This window comes from Colossoma macropomum, unplaced genomic scaffold (genome assembly GCF_904425465.1).
Source record: "Colossoma macropomum unplaced genomic scaffold, Colossoma_macropomum, whole genome shotgun sequence".
In the NCBI taxonomy this organism is placed as follows: Eukaryota; Metazoa; Chordata; class Actinopteri; order Characiformes; family Serrasalmidae; genus Colossoma; species Colossoma macropomum.
Window position 1 is genome coordinate 12,293,963 of NW_023494791.1, and position 15,785 is coordinate 12,309,747.

At 41.6% G+C, this 15,785-nt stretch overlaps 1 protein-coding gene across 5 annotated transcripts; it reads right to left on the reverse strand.

Annotated features, from left to right (window-relative positions):
- Positions 1-565: 565 nt before the first annotated feature.
- Positions 566-14,319, reverse strand: nsd2 (nuclear receptor binding SET domain protein 2). Of its 5 annotated transcripts, none has more exons than XM_036573918.1 (24): positions 14,084-14,319; positions 11,301-12,085; positions 10,493-10,682; positions 10,237-10,403; positions 9,677-10,132; positions 9,509-9,592; positions 9,226-9,403; positions 8,727-8,789; positions 8,495-8,604; positions 8,052-8,145; positions 7,837-7,952; positions 5,685-5,783; positions 5,486-5,609; positions 5,185-5,385; positions 4,841-5,020; positions 4,525-4,681; positions 4,084-4,286; positions 3,860-3,963; positions 3,394-3,663; positions 3,024-3,140; positions 2,421-2,562; positions 2,168-2,274; positions 1,839-2,037; positions 566-1,679 (listed from the first exon to the last, which is right to left on the reverse strand). In XM_036573918.1, exons 2-24 carry the CDS (start codon positions 12,066-12,068, stop codon positions 1,351-1,353), a joined length of 4,458 nt encoding a protein of 1,485 aa, XP_036429811.1. In that variant the 5' UTR covers positions 12,069-12,085; positions 14,084-14,319; the 3' UTR covers positions 566-1,350. The 5 variants fall into 5 exon arrangements, with proteins under 5 accessions (XP_036429811.1, XP_036429812.1, XP_036429810.1 ...); XM_036573919.1 differs by lacking the exon at positions 14,084-14,319 and adding an exon at positions 14,022-14,070; XM_036573917.1 differs by lacking the exon at positions 14,084-14,319 and adding an exon at positions 13,994-14,069.
- Between the last annotated feature and the right edge of the window lie 1,466 nt (positions 14,320-15,785).

Consider the following 15,785-nt stretch of genomic DNA (forward strand, 5'->3'; position numbering starts at 1 on the left):
CTTTGCGGATCCAGAGCTACTCCGCAAGTCTGAAAATCTCTAGTGAAACTGCAACTTGTTTGACTAAATTGCAGTCAGTGTATTTTGCCCACAACAACTACATGCACTGAATAGGTGTAGACCGTCCTATTAAATATCAGCACACACAGCTCTTAGTCTAGGAGTTTATGAAAAAAAGCAGTGTTCATCTGGGAAATGAGATTAAGCAACTACTTAGTAATAGCCAAAAGAAGTGCTAAAGCAAGGTTGCCCAGTTAACAAGTTGTCTGTGAATCCTCAGTATAACTTGGACACACTGCAACAAAATGTCGTTCCTCCTTAGCTGAAGTTTGTTTAGCTGATGTGTGTTTAAAGTAGGGAAAACACTTAAGATACTCCAAGGGTCGGAAACCGGTTTTAAGGTCTTGACCTGTGCTTATGCCTCCCCAGGCAGGAAGAACCAAATAAAACTGAAAACACTAACATTACAAATATGCAAGAACAGGTTTGGATCTGTGAGTTTAACCACATTTACTGTTATTCACTATTCACCATGAAATAAAACCCCACACATTCACACTTAACTGCTTTAAAAAGCTTTATTTCACCCAAATATCACAGAAGCGCCCTGTCTGAATTTACTGTGCCTTTTTTAAAACTCTGAATAGGTAGATTTCACAGAGACTTAACATTCTAGCCTGTTACGTAAACTCAAAAAAATGAGCTAACAAAAATGTGCTAAAAATATGCTGCTCTATAGTTAAATGCATTCTATAATTGACTATAAAAAAAAAAAAGTAATTCAAGGGCTATCCATAGTGTCTTAAATTTAACGATACCATTGGTTATTTAAAAAAAATTATAAAACAATAAAAAAAAGACAAAAAACAAAAAAACTCCTCACTGGCATCTGTTACTATCAATAATTCCAGTATTATTATAATTTTGGTCTTTCATATACATTTCCATATACATATCTACTGTTAAAAAAAAAAAAGGCATCTATCTCAAAGATTAAAATAGGCGTAAAAAGATTCAAGTTTGGCGTCGGTAATGCTGTGTAGTAATGAGGCTGTTTGGTCTGTTGGCTCTGTGTTGAACGCACATCGACACAAGTGTGCATGAGTGTGTTTTTCAGTGTGCGCACACTCGATTCGGAGAGGAGGTTGAGTGCGTGGGGGGACCTGATGTGGCAGCTCCATGGAGCTCTACAGTGTTCACATACTTCCCTGATCAGACACACACAGTGCTTGCAGTTTTGGAGAACAGTCAAGACGACGTCAATACCACTGAATCATGAGTAGAGGGCGGGCAGGCCATGGAGGGGAGGGGAGGGGACAGGAGGGGAGAGGAAGGGTAGTCTTACCAGCTTTACACTTCGGCTGCCTTTTTTGAGCTTTTCTTGGGGCCCTTATTGGCAGCTCTATTGGAGGTGTTCTTGGTCCCAGCCTTGCGGCCGCGTTTAGCTGTTTTTTTAGGCAGAAGAGGTTGAGAGGTGCTGGAAAGCTCCTTGCTGTTCTCCATTGAAGCCTGCAGATCTGAGTCGTCATGCTCTTGGCAGCACAGCTGGCCTGTGATGGGGTGTGGGCGCAGCGCACCCTCTTCGTGGGCCTTACAGAAGGAGTTGGGGCAATGCTGACAGAAGGCATCAGAGGGCTTTCCACACACATCACAGTGGTGCCAGGGGCAATCCCAGCGACCTGCGCATCAGATTAACAAAAATCAGTAAACCTGTACACAACCGGGAGGTACTTTCATCTTTCTTCAACTCCTACAGGTCTAATCATTTAAACATCAAGTATTTTAACACTGGTTGCAGTTATACCTGGCCTGGAGAGTTATACGAGTATGTGCCTTACCGAACGGCCTTTTGGTGCGGTCCAGGCAGGAAAGGTGGTAGGCTTTGGTGCAGCCCTTCTTATCACACAGGACCAGCTCTCCTCCATCACCACAGCGGAAACACTCGTCTTCAGACTGCTTCTTCCCTTCATTCCGGGCACGTCGCTTCCGAGGCTTCTTCTTCTGTGGCTTCGCTTTCGACTCTGAAGACGGCGCAATCTGCAACCAAGAGCGATCAGGTCTGCAGTTAGGCCCTGACTCTTTCTTATCCGAACCTAATCATTCTCATATCGTTTTACAGACCACGAATGATCGGGAAAAGCACAGGTGTTTACAGAGATATACTCACCTTGGGTCTGTCCCCCAAGAAACCGCTGCAGTTGGGCGCACCACAGCGACAGACTGTCTTCTCATTTCCCAGACAATCCAAATTGTAGTTAAATGTCAGCTCTGTACCTACATACAGCAGAACACAAGAACACCTTGAGCAACCCTAAACCTCTCCTGAACAGAGCTTTTCATTTCACACAAATACTATTCTAATCGAACACTGGTACTGAGTACTGTATACCGCCCACCCAGCAGATGTTCTCTAAGCTTACCGGTTGGGATGTCGCAAACAGCGAACAACCCCACACGGGTGTCACCGTTCACAGTCCACTTCTGAGTCTCACAGTTGGGTTGACAGCTGTGGTTCATGAAGCGAGAGTAATTCCCTTTAGGCCCTGCATCTATAATCCGGTCCTATACACAGACACAAAATTAATACAGGTCAGGTTTAACGTAGATAAAGGCTTTATGGCAATCAAATCAGAACAACTATGTGCATCTTAGACTGTTTATTTTTGTTTAGACTGAACTAAAATCCTAGTCAGATGTAATCATTACACGGTTCAGTTGTACAATAAGCATTTTGCTGAAAGCTTCTTATATTATTAAGAACATGGTTGTAGTATTTAATACTGTAGCACCACAGCAGGCTATACAGTGGCACTCCCAATGAAATACTGTTCCTCTAGCTCTACTGCACACTGTCCAGCCACTGAAAAGACTGTAACCTGTGTAGCAGGAGCAGACAGAAATACTGCAAACAAAATGACGCATGTCCATCAGCTTCACTGAAGACACACATAAGACCAGATTAGAGCACTGTGATAAAAATGTGCCTGGCAAATTAAAATTATTTGCCACAGTGCAGTGTTTACCTTATCAATAGTGAGCATGTAGAAGTTAATTATGTCGTTCTCCTGGGCATATTTAATTCTGGCTCTACACTCCTCCTCGTCAATCAGCTCCCCTACATACTCATTCACAAACTCGCCCTGTGACAAACAAAAGAATAAATCAAATTCAAATCACATCTCTCACATGCTAATCAGTTTACTTCCACACTCCTTTACAATTTCCCCTGACCCACAGAAAAACACAGATGATCAAATAGCTGTTCCATATATTGTACTTACTCCCACTCAGACCCCTGATATACTACTTAAAAAAATAAATAAACAATAAAAATAATAATAATAATAATAATAATTCACAGTCACACATTCAGACTCTGCTTCTTGTTCTAACCTTTTTGATATCTCGTAGAGTGAAGAGGCCCCAGCCCTTGCCGGCTGTGCGGAAGATCTTGGTCTCAGGATAGAGGCGTTTGGTGAAGTCCTGATTCATGCAGCGCTCTCCAGCCGGACACACCTGAGGGTGGCACTCATACAGAAGCATACGATTCAGGCACTCTGACTCAAAGCTGCAGGGGCGCTCGTCGGTTGGCTTACAGTTGCACTTGGGAATCTCTGAGATATCAGCTGTGTAAATCTGGACGCGCCCACATGGTTTGTTGATCTAGGAGAGTGGTCACATTAACAAACAGTTTTGCTCACCATCCAGTAATACTGGACATATCTTAACAGGATTTCTCTGTCTGATGGCTAAAAGTGTGTCTGATGGCTAAAAGTGAAGCTGTGATTTGCTCAGTGCTGATCTTGAGGCACAAAGCTGTTATTAAAGTTGACTATAAAATGGCATAATATGTTGGTACCTTGATGTATTTATATGGAGGAGGTTTCTTGTTGTTCTCCTGGGCCTCTTTAGCTTCTCTTTCCATCTTTATCTGTTTAAATCGAGCCTCAGCCTCCAGCAGGGCTAACAATGGGAAGGGAACAATCAAGTTCATGTGAATGAGGTTGCCTTGTGTTCTTATCAAAATTATTAACCAGCAAAATTTAAGACAAGCTGAAGCCAATATTAATGAATAACCCTGACCATTCTTGAAGACTTTCCCAATGCCATTTCTCTGGTGCCTGCTTCCCCTGTCTCCCTCTATATAAGGGAACACACGGCCCTGGTGGGTCCAGAAGTAGTCCTTCGACCCAAAGAAGTAAACAGGGAACTCTCCAATCTCATGTCGCAGATGCTGGATGTTTGTAGGGATATTTCTGGGGTGACGGATCTCTGCTGGCCACCACCTAAGGTTTCAGAAAGGGTCTACTTAATGACTTACTGAATACTACTTCAATACTTTACGTAAATGTTCAATATGACAAACATGTTTAATATAAACAAGAAGAAACTATTGGATATTCTACAAAATACATGGCTTACAGTCACTGAAATACTGTAAGCTCATCTAAAAGCTGATGCTCTGAGCAGAAGACTGGCAGTAAACCGTAATAGTTTCTATGATTAGTGCAGGCTGAGACTTGCCTATAGTTGCCTAGTTTGACCCAGATGATGTCCCTGTACTTGGGCTTCTTGCCTGAGCGGCAGTCATTACAGAACCAGCTGCCATCAGGCATGGCAATGTTCAGACAATCGGGGTGAAAGGCAGCTGGACACGACTCACAGCACAGCAGACTGCCACCTAGAACACAAACACACACACAGACACACAAACAGAGCTTAAAACACAAGAATTCAGTGTTGCAAAAACAGGTATGACATACTGCTTAAGAAAGGATTCAAATCTAGATCCTTTAATGCTCAAATGTACAGTCTGATCAAACCACAGGAATATTCTTACCCTTTGAGCAGATGAAGCACCAGCTGACATTGACATGTGAGTGATGGCTGTAGCCCTTCTTAGGGTTGAAGTGATTAGTACACACAATAGCAGTAGATGTCAGCATTTCGCTTCCTGCAGCTACGCACAGGTCTCCAGTGTGATAGGCCACAGGGCAGCGCAGACAGCGAATCATCTTTCCTAAAATGTAAAGAAACATTAACAAACCCAGACAAATAAATAAATGAAAATAAGCAAAAAGATATTCATAGTAAAAACGCTTTTAGAAATGTGTGTTACTGGTAGCTTCTGTATACAAGAAGACTAGCAAGGTTTTCTCTGGCCTTAGTCAGAGATTATATTACCTTTGGTGGCTTTTGCAGTGCCGCGGCTGCTGTAGTGACAACTGAGACAGGTGTGCAGTGGGCAGCGGAACCCTCGGTTATCAAACACAGTCAAGGCATTCAAACGCAAACATGCCTCATGGTAGAATCTACCACAATGCAGAACACTGCAGCGTTTCACCTCCCCTTCAGACTGCTTACAGGTGAAACATGCATGCACTCCTGAGAGAGACAGAGCATTAGAATGAATTACATATGCATAATATGTCGCACCAGCATACACATGAAATATTTGAGTGGGTAAAGCGTACATCTTGCTCACCTGTCCTGCAAGCAGTACAAAGCACCTTGTCTGTTGGCCGGTCCAAACCCACACACTGCAGGTGGTAAGAACCATAGCATTGTCCCTCACATGTCACCAAGTCCTCACTTGTCTTTTCACAAATCTACACACATACACAGCTCATGAAAAACATGTCTGCACAGACCAACAATAAAAACATAAGGACATGTTCACTAACCTGACACACGCTCTCTTTTTTTGCACGTTCTGCCTTCTTGTTTGTGTGGGCCTCATCAGTACTGTCACTGGGGGAATCAGGTCTCTCTTCACACAAAGTCTAAAACACAGATTTCATCATAAAAATCAACATTAACAGGCAGAGGAATGCCAAGACAATTATAATGATCTAAGGATGAGCTTTCAGTTCAACTCTGCTGTATCAAACATTGTTGGGTAGATGTGTAGCTAAACTCCTTTAACCACCCATCTGCTGTCTGGTGATATAAATGCACGCACGTGTCTGTCCTCTTTACGGGTCAGCTAAACAAGCTAAACATCTCAGTTCCTATCCAAAGATCCTAAATCTTGCCAATTCCTGATATTTATTGTTGCAAGGTCTAGTTTCCAGTTTTATAACTAGAAGGATGACAGGACAGGAATGTCAAAAACCTTTACAACTGTTTAGATTAACAATGGATGCAGTAACTGCAAACTGAATATGACCATATAATATAAGACTGTGCTAGGGGCAGGATATGTTGCTGTTTAAGCTCAGGAGAGGATGAAAAATCTGGCCAAATGTTAGAGAAAAAAGTCAGGTGTTTTTTGCCTAAGCAATCAATGACAATTATCTTTTGAAGTATGCTACTGCTGTTCCTTGGTACCTGAAAACAGACTGCGTAAAACAAAATCTGGGTCATTCGAAACCATCAGAAAAGTTTCCCCCAAAAATTCTAAACAAATGTATGAAATAGATGAAGTACTAAATTTGAACAGCAGAGAAGGGGTATTCATCAACAGAATGGAATCAGCTGTTTCTGAGCAAGGAACTCAGAGTGTGCTGGACACCAGCCCTCCATGACTCAAACTGAACAGCTCTACTGTACAAGCTGCAGTGTTAAATCCCCAATGAAGCAAATTCTTGTTGTGTCGCAGGCAAAGACTGATGAACACAAGCAGAGATGGTATCAATACACATACTGGTATCGGGTCGGTACCGTACTCATTTACTAGTACTTATTAAAATTCACTAATAACCAACATTCCGATACCTGCTGATACCGTGTAGCATTAGCCGAGTGCCCACTGCCGCATTAATGAACAAACCACTCAAGCTAGCAGTAAAGGAGGCTCTGCTCACACAGAAGTGTTACTGACACCATGGAGGTCAGACAGAAAGTTTCTGGTCACTTTAAACATTCCACCTTGGCAAATTCTCCTTTCACTCTTCTCCTTCGCAACTCAATTCTAGGTAATTAGTGTGCACAGCTATCATTAACTAATGCACATCATTTAAAATCAGCTAGATTTAAGTGTTAAGGTACAACAAAATCATTTACACTAACTATGCATCTATGAGTATGGCACTGATATCAGTATCAGCAGGTACTTATAAACATACTCGTACTTGTACTCGTACTCCATCTTCGCAATACTTCTCGCCTCCGACCATTTCTCAGCCGAGCCGATGTAGAAACACTTGTGCATTCATTAGTGACATCACGGCTGGACTACTGCAATGTTCTTTTTTTCTGGCCTCCCTGTCAAAACCCTGACTAGATTACAGTATGTTCAAAAGGCCGCTGCTAGGATTGTCACCTTTTCAAAAAAAGAATGACCACATCACTCCTGCCCTTCAGAGTCTTCACTGGTTGCCCATTACATTCCGTGTTCAGTACAAGGTTCTCCTTATAACATATAAAGCTTTGCACGGTCTGGCTCCTCAATACTTGGCAGAGCTTCTTTAACTATATGCCCCATCCCATACTTTGAGATCCCAAAATCTAGGCCTTCTTCATGTTCCAAGGTTTAAATTGACTTCTATGGGTGGTCGATCATTTAATGTAGTAGCTCCCAAATTATGGAATACTCTCCCCCAGTCTATTCGGGATGCAACCTCTCTTATCTTCATTTAAATCTCTAAAGACTTACTTGTTTTCACTGTGTTATCGTTGTTCCATTTATACTTGAATGTTTACCTGTATTGTCCTTTTGTTTAATGTGTTGATGTTCTTTGATTGTAAAGTGTCCTTGAGCATGGGAAAGGCGTTATATAAATAAAAGTGATGATGATGAAAAAGAAAAAAAAAGGATTGATGCATCACTAAAGGCTACCTGAGAACCTGACTATGCTGAATTTCCTTTATGGTATATCCCCTATATAAATATACCTCTAGCTCTAGCTGAGATGAAGGGCGGCGCTTCTTGGATGAAACAGATATTGATCGGTTACCGGAGTCCTTCTTCCTCTTCCTAACACGTTTGGCCTTGGCATGAGGCTCTGCTCCTGATGCAAAAGGAATGCAAAACGGGAGAAACATTATTTTATAAATAACCCAAAAAACAAGTATTTGTCCCTCTATACTAAACTGCTAGTCACATTTACCTGAGGCTGGTGTTCTGAATCCCTTCCTTTTCTCCATGACAGAATTTGGTTTCTTTCTCCTTTTTACATTGGCAACTGACTCAGTAGTCTGTGCCTTTGGGAATGTTGAGAGGAAAAATTATCAGTACCATCAAAGCCAATTCTAAAACATAGTATGTAAATAAACTTTCCAGCTGAATGACTGATTAAATGACACTGATAATTGTTTCTAGTTAGAGATGAGCAGAAAAAAGTATAAATACACACACACACGCGTTTGCTACATTGCAGACGCGTTTCTAACTACAACCTGGACCACAATGGAATCATTCAATCCCATTTAAGATACTAGTGAACCACACTGATTTACCACATTGATTTCCTGTGTGAAATAATGCCAGATAAGGATGTCAGTGTGTTTTGTATTTTAGATATATAAAGGACATCTGCAGTAACTAGCACACCTTTCGGTTCTTGCGTCGTTTTAAACCCTCCGCCAGCTTAGCTCTCTTCTTGGGATGGGGCTCTTCCTCCTCAGCCTCCTCTAGTGCACGCTTTAAGGCCACGTTCTTGCCTGTGTAAAGAACAGCCCAGCTTCTCAGAATGTATACAGTGTTATAATGCTGTTTTAGTTAGGTGGGGGGGAAAATTCATGGTCATCCCTAATTATCCCTAAGGAGACAATTATTAGCTAACCTCTAGATCCAGCATCTGCCATGTCCTTGTTAGGTTTTCTCCTCATCTTGCCCAATGTTCCATCTTGCAACAAAGAGACACATTAAACTGACCATAACGGCAAAACAATAACTTTAATACTAAACTGTTGTTCAAATTAAACGTAAGTACTCAAATTAGCTGGTAACAACATATTGTTGCTGTCAGAACAAAACCTTGTATCTCTACTTTTTTCATTTTAATTTTGAACATAATTTGAAAATGCCTGTTGCCCTTTACGTTGTGTGTAAATTTGATGATGACAGGAGCAAAAGAAACGGCCTAAAGCTACTTGGGAAAAAAAATCTGGTTCCATCGACTTACATTAAAAGTAAAGTGTTTTTCCTTCTCCTGTAAAGTTACCATTTTGGAGATACGAGGTTTTGTTCCGACAGCAGTGATACGTAACACTGACTGCACAAAAAACACTGCTTAAGATACAAACTATGGAACAATGCCAGGGATGCCAGACGGCTCTTACCTATGATCACTGGTTTTGCTGGTTCTGTGTTTAGATTTTCAGCATTTTCAATTCTAGCAGACGCCTTAATTTTCTTGTTTTTTAGAGAGTTTGGCGCAGCTGGAAACTTCTGCCTGAGTTTTCCCTGTTTCTTCTGAGGTGCTTTTAGCTGGGGGTCAAAGTCAGCAAAGAAGATATCCTATACATGGGGACAAACATACATGTTAAAGCATGCAAAATAAGAAATACAGTACAAAGAGTTACAGAGAGGTATAACACGCACTCCATAACTTCAAAAGCACACCTGTTTCAGCAATGCCTCTTTAGACAGTTTTCCAGAATTGGTCTTATTTTTAGGCTCTTGTTTATATAGGGCAACAGGGATATCCTGAAATGTAAAACAGACAACTTGGAGCAGGCAAGACAAAACTAGAGTAAAATGAGATGGAACATACTTAATACCTCAACTAACCTGTACAGTAGAGTCAGTGTGAGGGAGAACTACGACAGGCATCACTACTTTCTTTCTCCTCCTCACAGAAGTGTTGTGCCGATTGTATTGCCTTCTCTTGGCTGATGCCTTAGGTGCTTTAGTGACAAGGGGCATTTTCCCTGCTGAAGTGCTGTCGGTGGGACAGGTGAAAGGGAGAGGGCTGCTGGGAGTCTGTACAGTGATGGGGCTGGACTGGGTAGAGTCTGGGGGAGTGAGGCTAGCTGTCTCAGGAAATTTTCCATGACCCTGCTGTGGCTGTTCCTGTTCACGATGCTGCTGCAGCACTTTTAGCATGCGAGAGTTAAACTGTGGCAGGCCACCCTCGTATGTGAAGCTGAACTTGGCCAGTCGCTCCTCTACAGATAAAGTTAGAGCTTCTGTTGCATGGGAGATACCCATCTCCCATGGTGTCCGCAGCTTACGTGGGATTGACAGCTAAATACAAGATAGCAATCTGTAAAAAACAGCTCTACAAAAAATCTACTACATCAGTCATAATAATACAAATGACATGGGCTATGAATGATGAACAGTAGTACCTTTTTGCCAGCAAAATGGGCACTGGTTTGTTTGCTGCTGCGACAGAGTAACTGGTACTGCTCTTTTCCAGAGAATTTGACCATATTCTTCCCAGCAATGTATCCTCTCTCTGGAGCATCACTAAAATACTGTATGTGGTACAATAACCCTGCCCTGCTGTTTGCTGCTAAAGAGAAGCAAGAAATATTGTGTCATTACTGCTAGCTTATACTATAAATGGAATTATGTCATTACACTATGTCTGCCAGCTCTTACCTTTCTGCCTGAAGTGAAGGTTAAACTCTGGGTCTGTAGTGATCATGCATGGCCACCAGGGGTATCCAGACACTTTAGTCCAGACAATATCTCCCACAGAAAACTGCACATGAGGTTGGTCCTCAGTAGGTGCCCCCTTTACTTCATTCACACCTTGCATATAAGTGTCCTCCTCAGCTGCTGATGTGGGCTGCCATACAAAAGAAAAACAAGGGTTTTTTGGTAAAGACAATGTTTATATAAGACCATGACAACTCCAGAATGCATTTAAATGCATAAATGGCTCTCCCCTATGAAGGAGTCAGCTTTACATGATCATTTAAATAACCTTTTAAAAGTGGTTCTACATAACACCAAAAAAGGGCTCCACTAGAGTCATAGAACCCTTTTTGTCAGAGTATACTCAACATTTCTGTTGAGTTCTATGCACAGGCTGATTTTAAGTGTTACCACTACTATAATTTTCAAGGCCTCTTGCCAACTAGTAAATTAAACACTTTGTTCACTAATGAGTGAAGCACCTCTTTCACACTTTCCTTCATATGATATTATTTCTTTACAGTGTTCAAACAACTATGATGCTCTATTTGCTGTGAACTATAGTGCTTCTATGTTAGAAACTCATGTTTTCTGTTTAACAATGCAGCATATGTAGTAAACGTGTTCAGTTGTGTACAGTAAAAATGGTTAAATTGCACATCCCTAATAAACAGAGGAATTTATGTTGAAAATGACCACTGACGCTACTACAATACACATGGTAAGTGGAGCAACTGGGGAAGACAGTGAATTGGAGGCAGAACCATACCACATCAAGTAGTGGAGATACACAGGCAGGTACATCAGTGTTAGCCACGTCATGAGACTCAGCAGTCAGAACTTCTGCATCAGGGGCGAAGCCAGGTGACTCTGGGGCCTTGTCAAACGGCTCTATGGTGGTGTGCATGACAGAGGATCTTTCAGGGACAATAGCAGCAGCCACAATAGGGTGCCTTGGTGGCATTCTCTTCTTTACAGGTCCCCTCTTCCTCTTCCTCCCTTCTTTTCTAGAATCTGGAGAACCCATAATGCCCTCAGAGAGGCTCAAAGCTGCATTTGGTTCCTCTGTCGCTTCTTCTCCATAGCTAGAGTCATAGCGGCTTGGGGGCGACGACTTCCCATTGGCCAAATGTTTGGTTATTTTGAGTGTAAGCTCGGGAGATGATTCAGATTTTCTCTGGGGACTGCCATGCTGAGGGCCAGGCTCCACTCCTTTAAGGAATGGGGGTGTAGCAGAGGCAGCACAGAGCTTTGGGATTTTATCTTGATCACCATTTAACAAGCGAGAGGTCAGATCCTTCAGACGCTCATGAGCATGGTTATGACCATGTGTGTGGTTGTGGTTACTCATCTTCTGTAGAACACCTTCTTGGGGGGTGGCTGCCAGCTGAGCGGCTGCTTTATCTAACAGAAGGGTGGGATCTGTGCTTCCATCACCACGTCCCGTACATCCACCTGGTGAACCGGAGAGATGCTTCATACTGGCGGGGTTCTTTGGCTCAGGCATTGCAGGCAGAGACCTCCCCTTACTATCCATCACTGCCAATCAGGGGCCTGTTGCAAATTGAAAAAGACCATTGGTTAAAACACCTCAATATCCTAATTGTCATCTCTCTAAACAATTCAAAGTGAAACTTTATACCCAGCAAACACAAATCCAACACTTTTGGTTTTGCACCTATTTTTCGCTGTTAAAAGCAAATAGTGGTCACACTGGATACTAAGCCACTGCTTTTTTGCAGGGTTTCAGTAAAACTTTTCAAATAAAAAGTGCTGTGTTTATATTTTTGTTCAGTGTATTGTGCAAATTTAAAATCACAAAACATTTTCCAAAATGTCAGTGCCTTATTTTGCATATTTAGGTATCTTTTACACAAAAAATTTGTACTATACGAAAAAAAATATAGATCTTTCTTTTTTAAAAAACAAACAACTTCTTGATAAAAATCAACCAAACAGGCGCTGAAAAGAACACGTTCAGTAAAAACGAATGCTCCGATATCTTTGCCTGCTGCCATTCACTCTGCAGCCGCGCTCAAAGAAAAGCCAACGCACTGCATCCACACAGATGCACCTGTAGCGAATGCAGAAGGCCGAGAGAGCAGAGTATCCGCACGGTGTGTTACTCTCGCATTGAAAGGACTTCCTATTAGTAATATACCGTCAGTTTCATCAAACCATTGGCGCAGTTTGAGAACCCTTAGTTCATGTTATACGAAATGGGTTTAGCTTTACATAAAGATGGCTACCCTCTTATATTTGCTGTGAGTGGGTGGCCGGCTAGTGTGCTGCTGAATGAGATCACCGTCCCGGTGCGCCTTCCGAGTGTAATATGTTCATTCTTACCAGTTAGTGACTGATAACAATTATGAAATATCTATACGTACAAAAACAAACCATAAAACATGCACATTTCCACATTAAAAAAGACTTTTATGACAACGATACTCAATGGCTGCACCTGAGCATTTAACGGTGTGTGCTTTAAGGGCAAAAAAGTCACCGGCACCTTTCGCACAATTTAATATTAAAGAAAAATTACGATCAAAAGTAATGAAAAACAAGACGTTAAAAAATGAAGCCACGTCCAGCTACTAGCTCAGTCTTGAACGACGGCAGCAAGCTAACGTTAACTCATTGTCATTCAAGACGGGCAATCACAGTAAAGCCGCCTCGTTATGTGAGAGAAAGCTATTGATCAGATAGCGATCACAGCTTCGGTTATGGATTTAATGGCGACTCCCCAATAGACCACTCAAACACAAAAAGGACGATTTCTGAAGACAAACAGCTTTTAAATGGGGGACGTTAGTCAACATTAGCTAAGATAGTCCAGCCGGGCGCCCGGGTTGAATCCCAGTAGCCATTAGACCAGCTGCTAAAAAGTGTTAATAATTACACTCAGGTAGCTTGTTGTCTGCTAAGTTACATGGTATGAACGCGTAATGGTATCACAATGAAAGAAAGCGCAAAAAACACAGAAAAACGTTAACGTTAGCCATAAGGCTAAAATGGTACATCGCTAACAGCTAAGATGTAGCTTGCTAACTAGCCTCAACGAGAAAAAAATGACAATTGAGTTATGGCTTAACGCAGGAAACTACTCCAAGCTCAGCTACAGAATTTAACATTTAAATCCAGAAAGAGAAAGAAACATTCGGGTCAGTGAACCCGCAGGAATGTCCAATATGATTAACGCGGCTAGCTAGCTAACGCTAGATAATTTGAAACCATTCTATGTACTTAGCCAGCCAGCTATGTTTGACTGGCGGACCAACACAAGAGACGAGCTAGCCTGCTAGCATAGCATACTGCAGCTGCAGCTGCTTCAGTGACACGCTAGCAAGCGGCTTAATTTGTCCAGAAACAGACTGGTTACTCCTCTGTAATTCTACAGCAATGTTTAATATAACAATATTTTAAGCCATACGATACGAACATTGATTTTCAGCCGAAAATAACCTGTTTGCAGCATTACGATTACTCCAACCTCTATTCATTCGAGTCAAGGCTTGCGGGAAACTCATCCCAATCAGCGCGAAAAATACTCACTCCCGATTGGTCGGCGGCAGCGGCAGAATTCAACCGGCCTTTTCAAACACTGCAGCACTCCGCTCTCTCCACTCGCCGCAGAGCATCTTTAGAAACGCGCAAATAGAGGCGCGAAACTACCCAGCCTGTAACCCGCACTAAACAAATACTCTTCTTAGGTCGTTTGTTTTTGTTATTTTGAAAAAGTCCGTCGCTTAGTGAAACAGGGCGGCCTGCAGGAATGAGCGAAGGAGGGCATCCTCACTATGTGACGTCGTACGCAAGAAGGCGGGATTCGCATGGTGAGGTTGCCAGTTATTCGGTCTTCAGAGAGGGAAAATTGTTGGTACGTGCAGAAGCGTTGATGAAAGCGCGGTCTTGGCCAGTTTAAGTATTATATATATGTATATACTGGTTAATTTTGTCATCAAAAGGAAACGTGGTGATGTTACTCAGTTAGGTTCGTTCCTGAATATAATAACATATAAATGTTGCTATTTAACATTAAGGGGAGTATGAAAGTGGAACACCATCTGGCAACCCAGAAAAATAAGCGCGCCAGAGAATCACTCGAATGGCATTCCTGCAGAGCAGTGGTTTGAACTGTATTACAGCTCAGGTCCATTGTATTTGTAGGTGCGTTCTCAACGAATTTATAAATGCGTTTTCCTGAAAAGAAATGTAGTTTGGTTAAACACTGAAATGATTCTAGGCTTCCAAAATCGCAACTGGGTGACCTTTCACAGATGAGGCCTACAAAATATAATACACAATTGCCTGTGATGTAAGCACTATTTCCCACTAGTTCCCAAACTATTGACTGTTACATCTTTATTAAAGTTAAAATAACAAATTTATAGATTATATAGATTTCTTTTTAAGACTGAGCAATAAATGCTCTTTGGCTTTCTTCCTTAGTGTTTTTTTTTCATCTAATGTAGGCTACACAAGCTGCGAAAGTAAAACAGGCAGGTGAAGCAGGCCAGTGTAACTGAAATTGAATTTTATTTCTGGGAGTGAGTAACACATTTTTAAATTCAGCACTCTCTTCAAAGAATGACCAGGAATTTTAATGTGTAGTCTACAAAAAAATGTGTTAAACTCTTCTGCAGAGAACGTAGTGTCGTAGAATTTCTGCTGCATAAGTGGAGGAGGTTAACTTATGCTGACTGATTGGCAGGCAGCTTAATTTGGTAAACTACTCAAGATTTAATTCTACATAGTGAGTATGTAGGTAAAGATGGCTTGATACCATTTCTTCTCGTCCGATACTGAAACCTTGGGTAACGACTGTTTTCCGATACCGCCCCCATATTTCTTCTTTAAAAACTACTAAGCTTTAACATTAGCTATTTTTAACTGAAGCACTTTATTTAAAGAGAAATTCCACCAATTTTTCATAATTTCTGCACAGTTATAGTGACAGGAACCAGGGGTCGCTATGCCTACAGCGCAAATATAGCCATTTTATTTACTCCCCAAAATGACCATTGACCCGACATGTCTTCTGAGTTTTATATGTAATATGGATGATGATAAAATAGTGATAAATCTGAAAATATATATATATATATTTGGGGGGAGGGGTAATTTTGCTTTACGATGTCTTGAATGTACCTCTCTGCCATTAATTACAAATGTTTTAGACCAGAATTTAACCTCAAAACTAATGTAAAACTTGGGCATCAGGCAGTGTATTCATAACCATTTCATGTAATAACTT

What these genes read in the sequence shown, in the direction of transcription:
- nsd2 (XM_036573918.1), bottom strand. Translation starts at nt 12,068, where the DNA reads ATGGATAGTAAGGGGAGGTCTCTGCCTGCAATGCCTGAGCCAAAGAAC. An exon ending in ACACTGACTCTACTGTACAG is followed by an intron (nt 9,593 to 9,676) that starts GTTAGTTGAGGT and finishes TTTACATTTCAG; the next exon opens with GATATCCCTGTTGCCCTATA. An exon ending in CACTGCAAAAGCCACCAAAG is followed by an intron (nt 5,021 to 5,184) that starts GTAATATAATCT and finishes TTTACATTTTAG; the next exon opens with GAAAGATGATTCGCTGTCTG.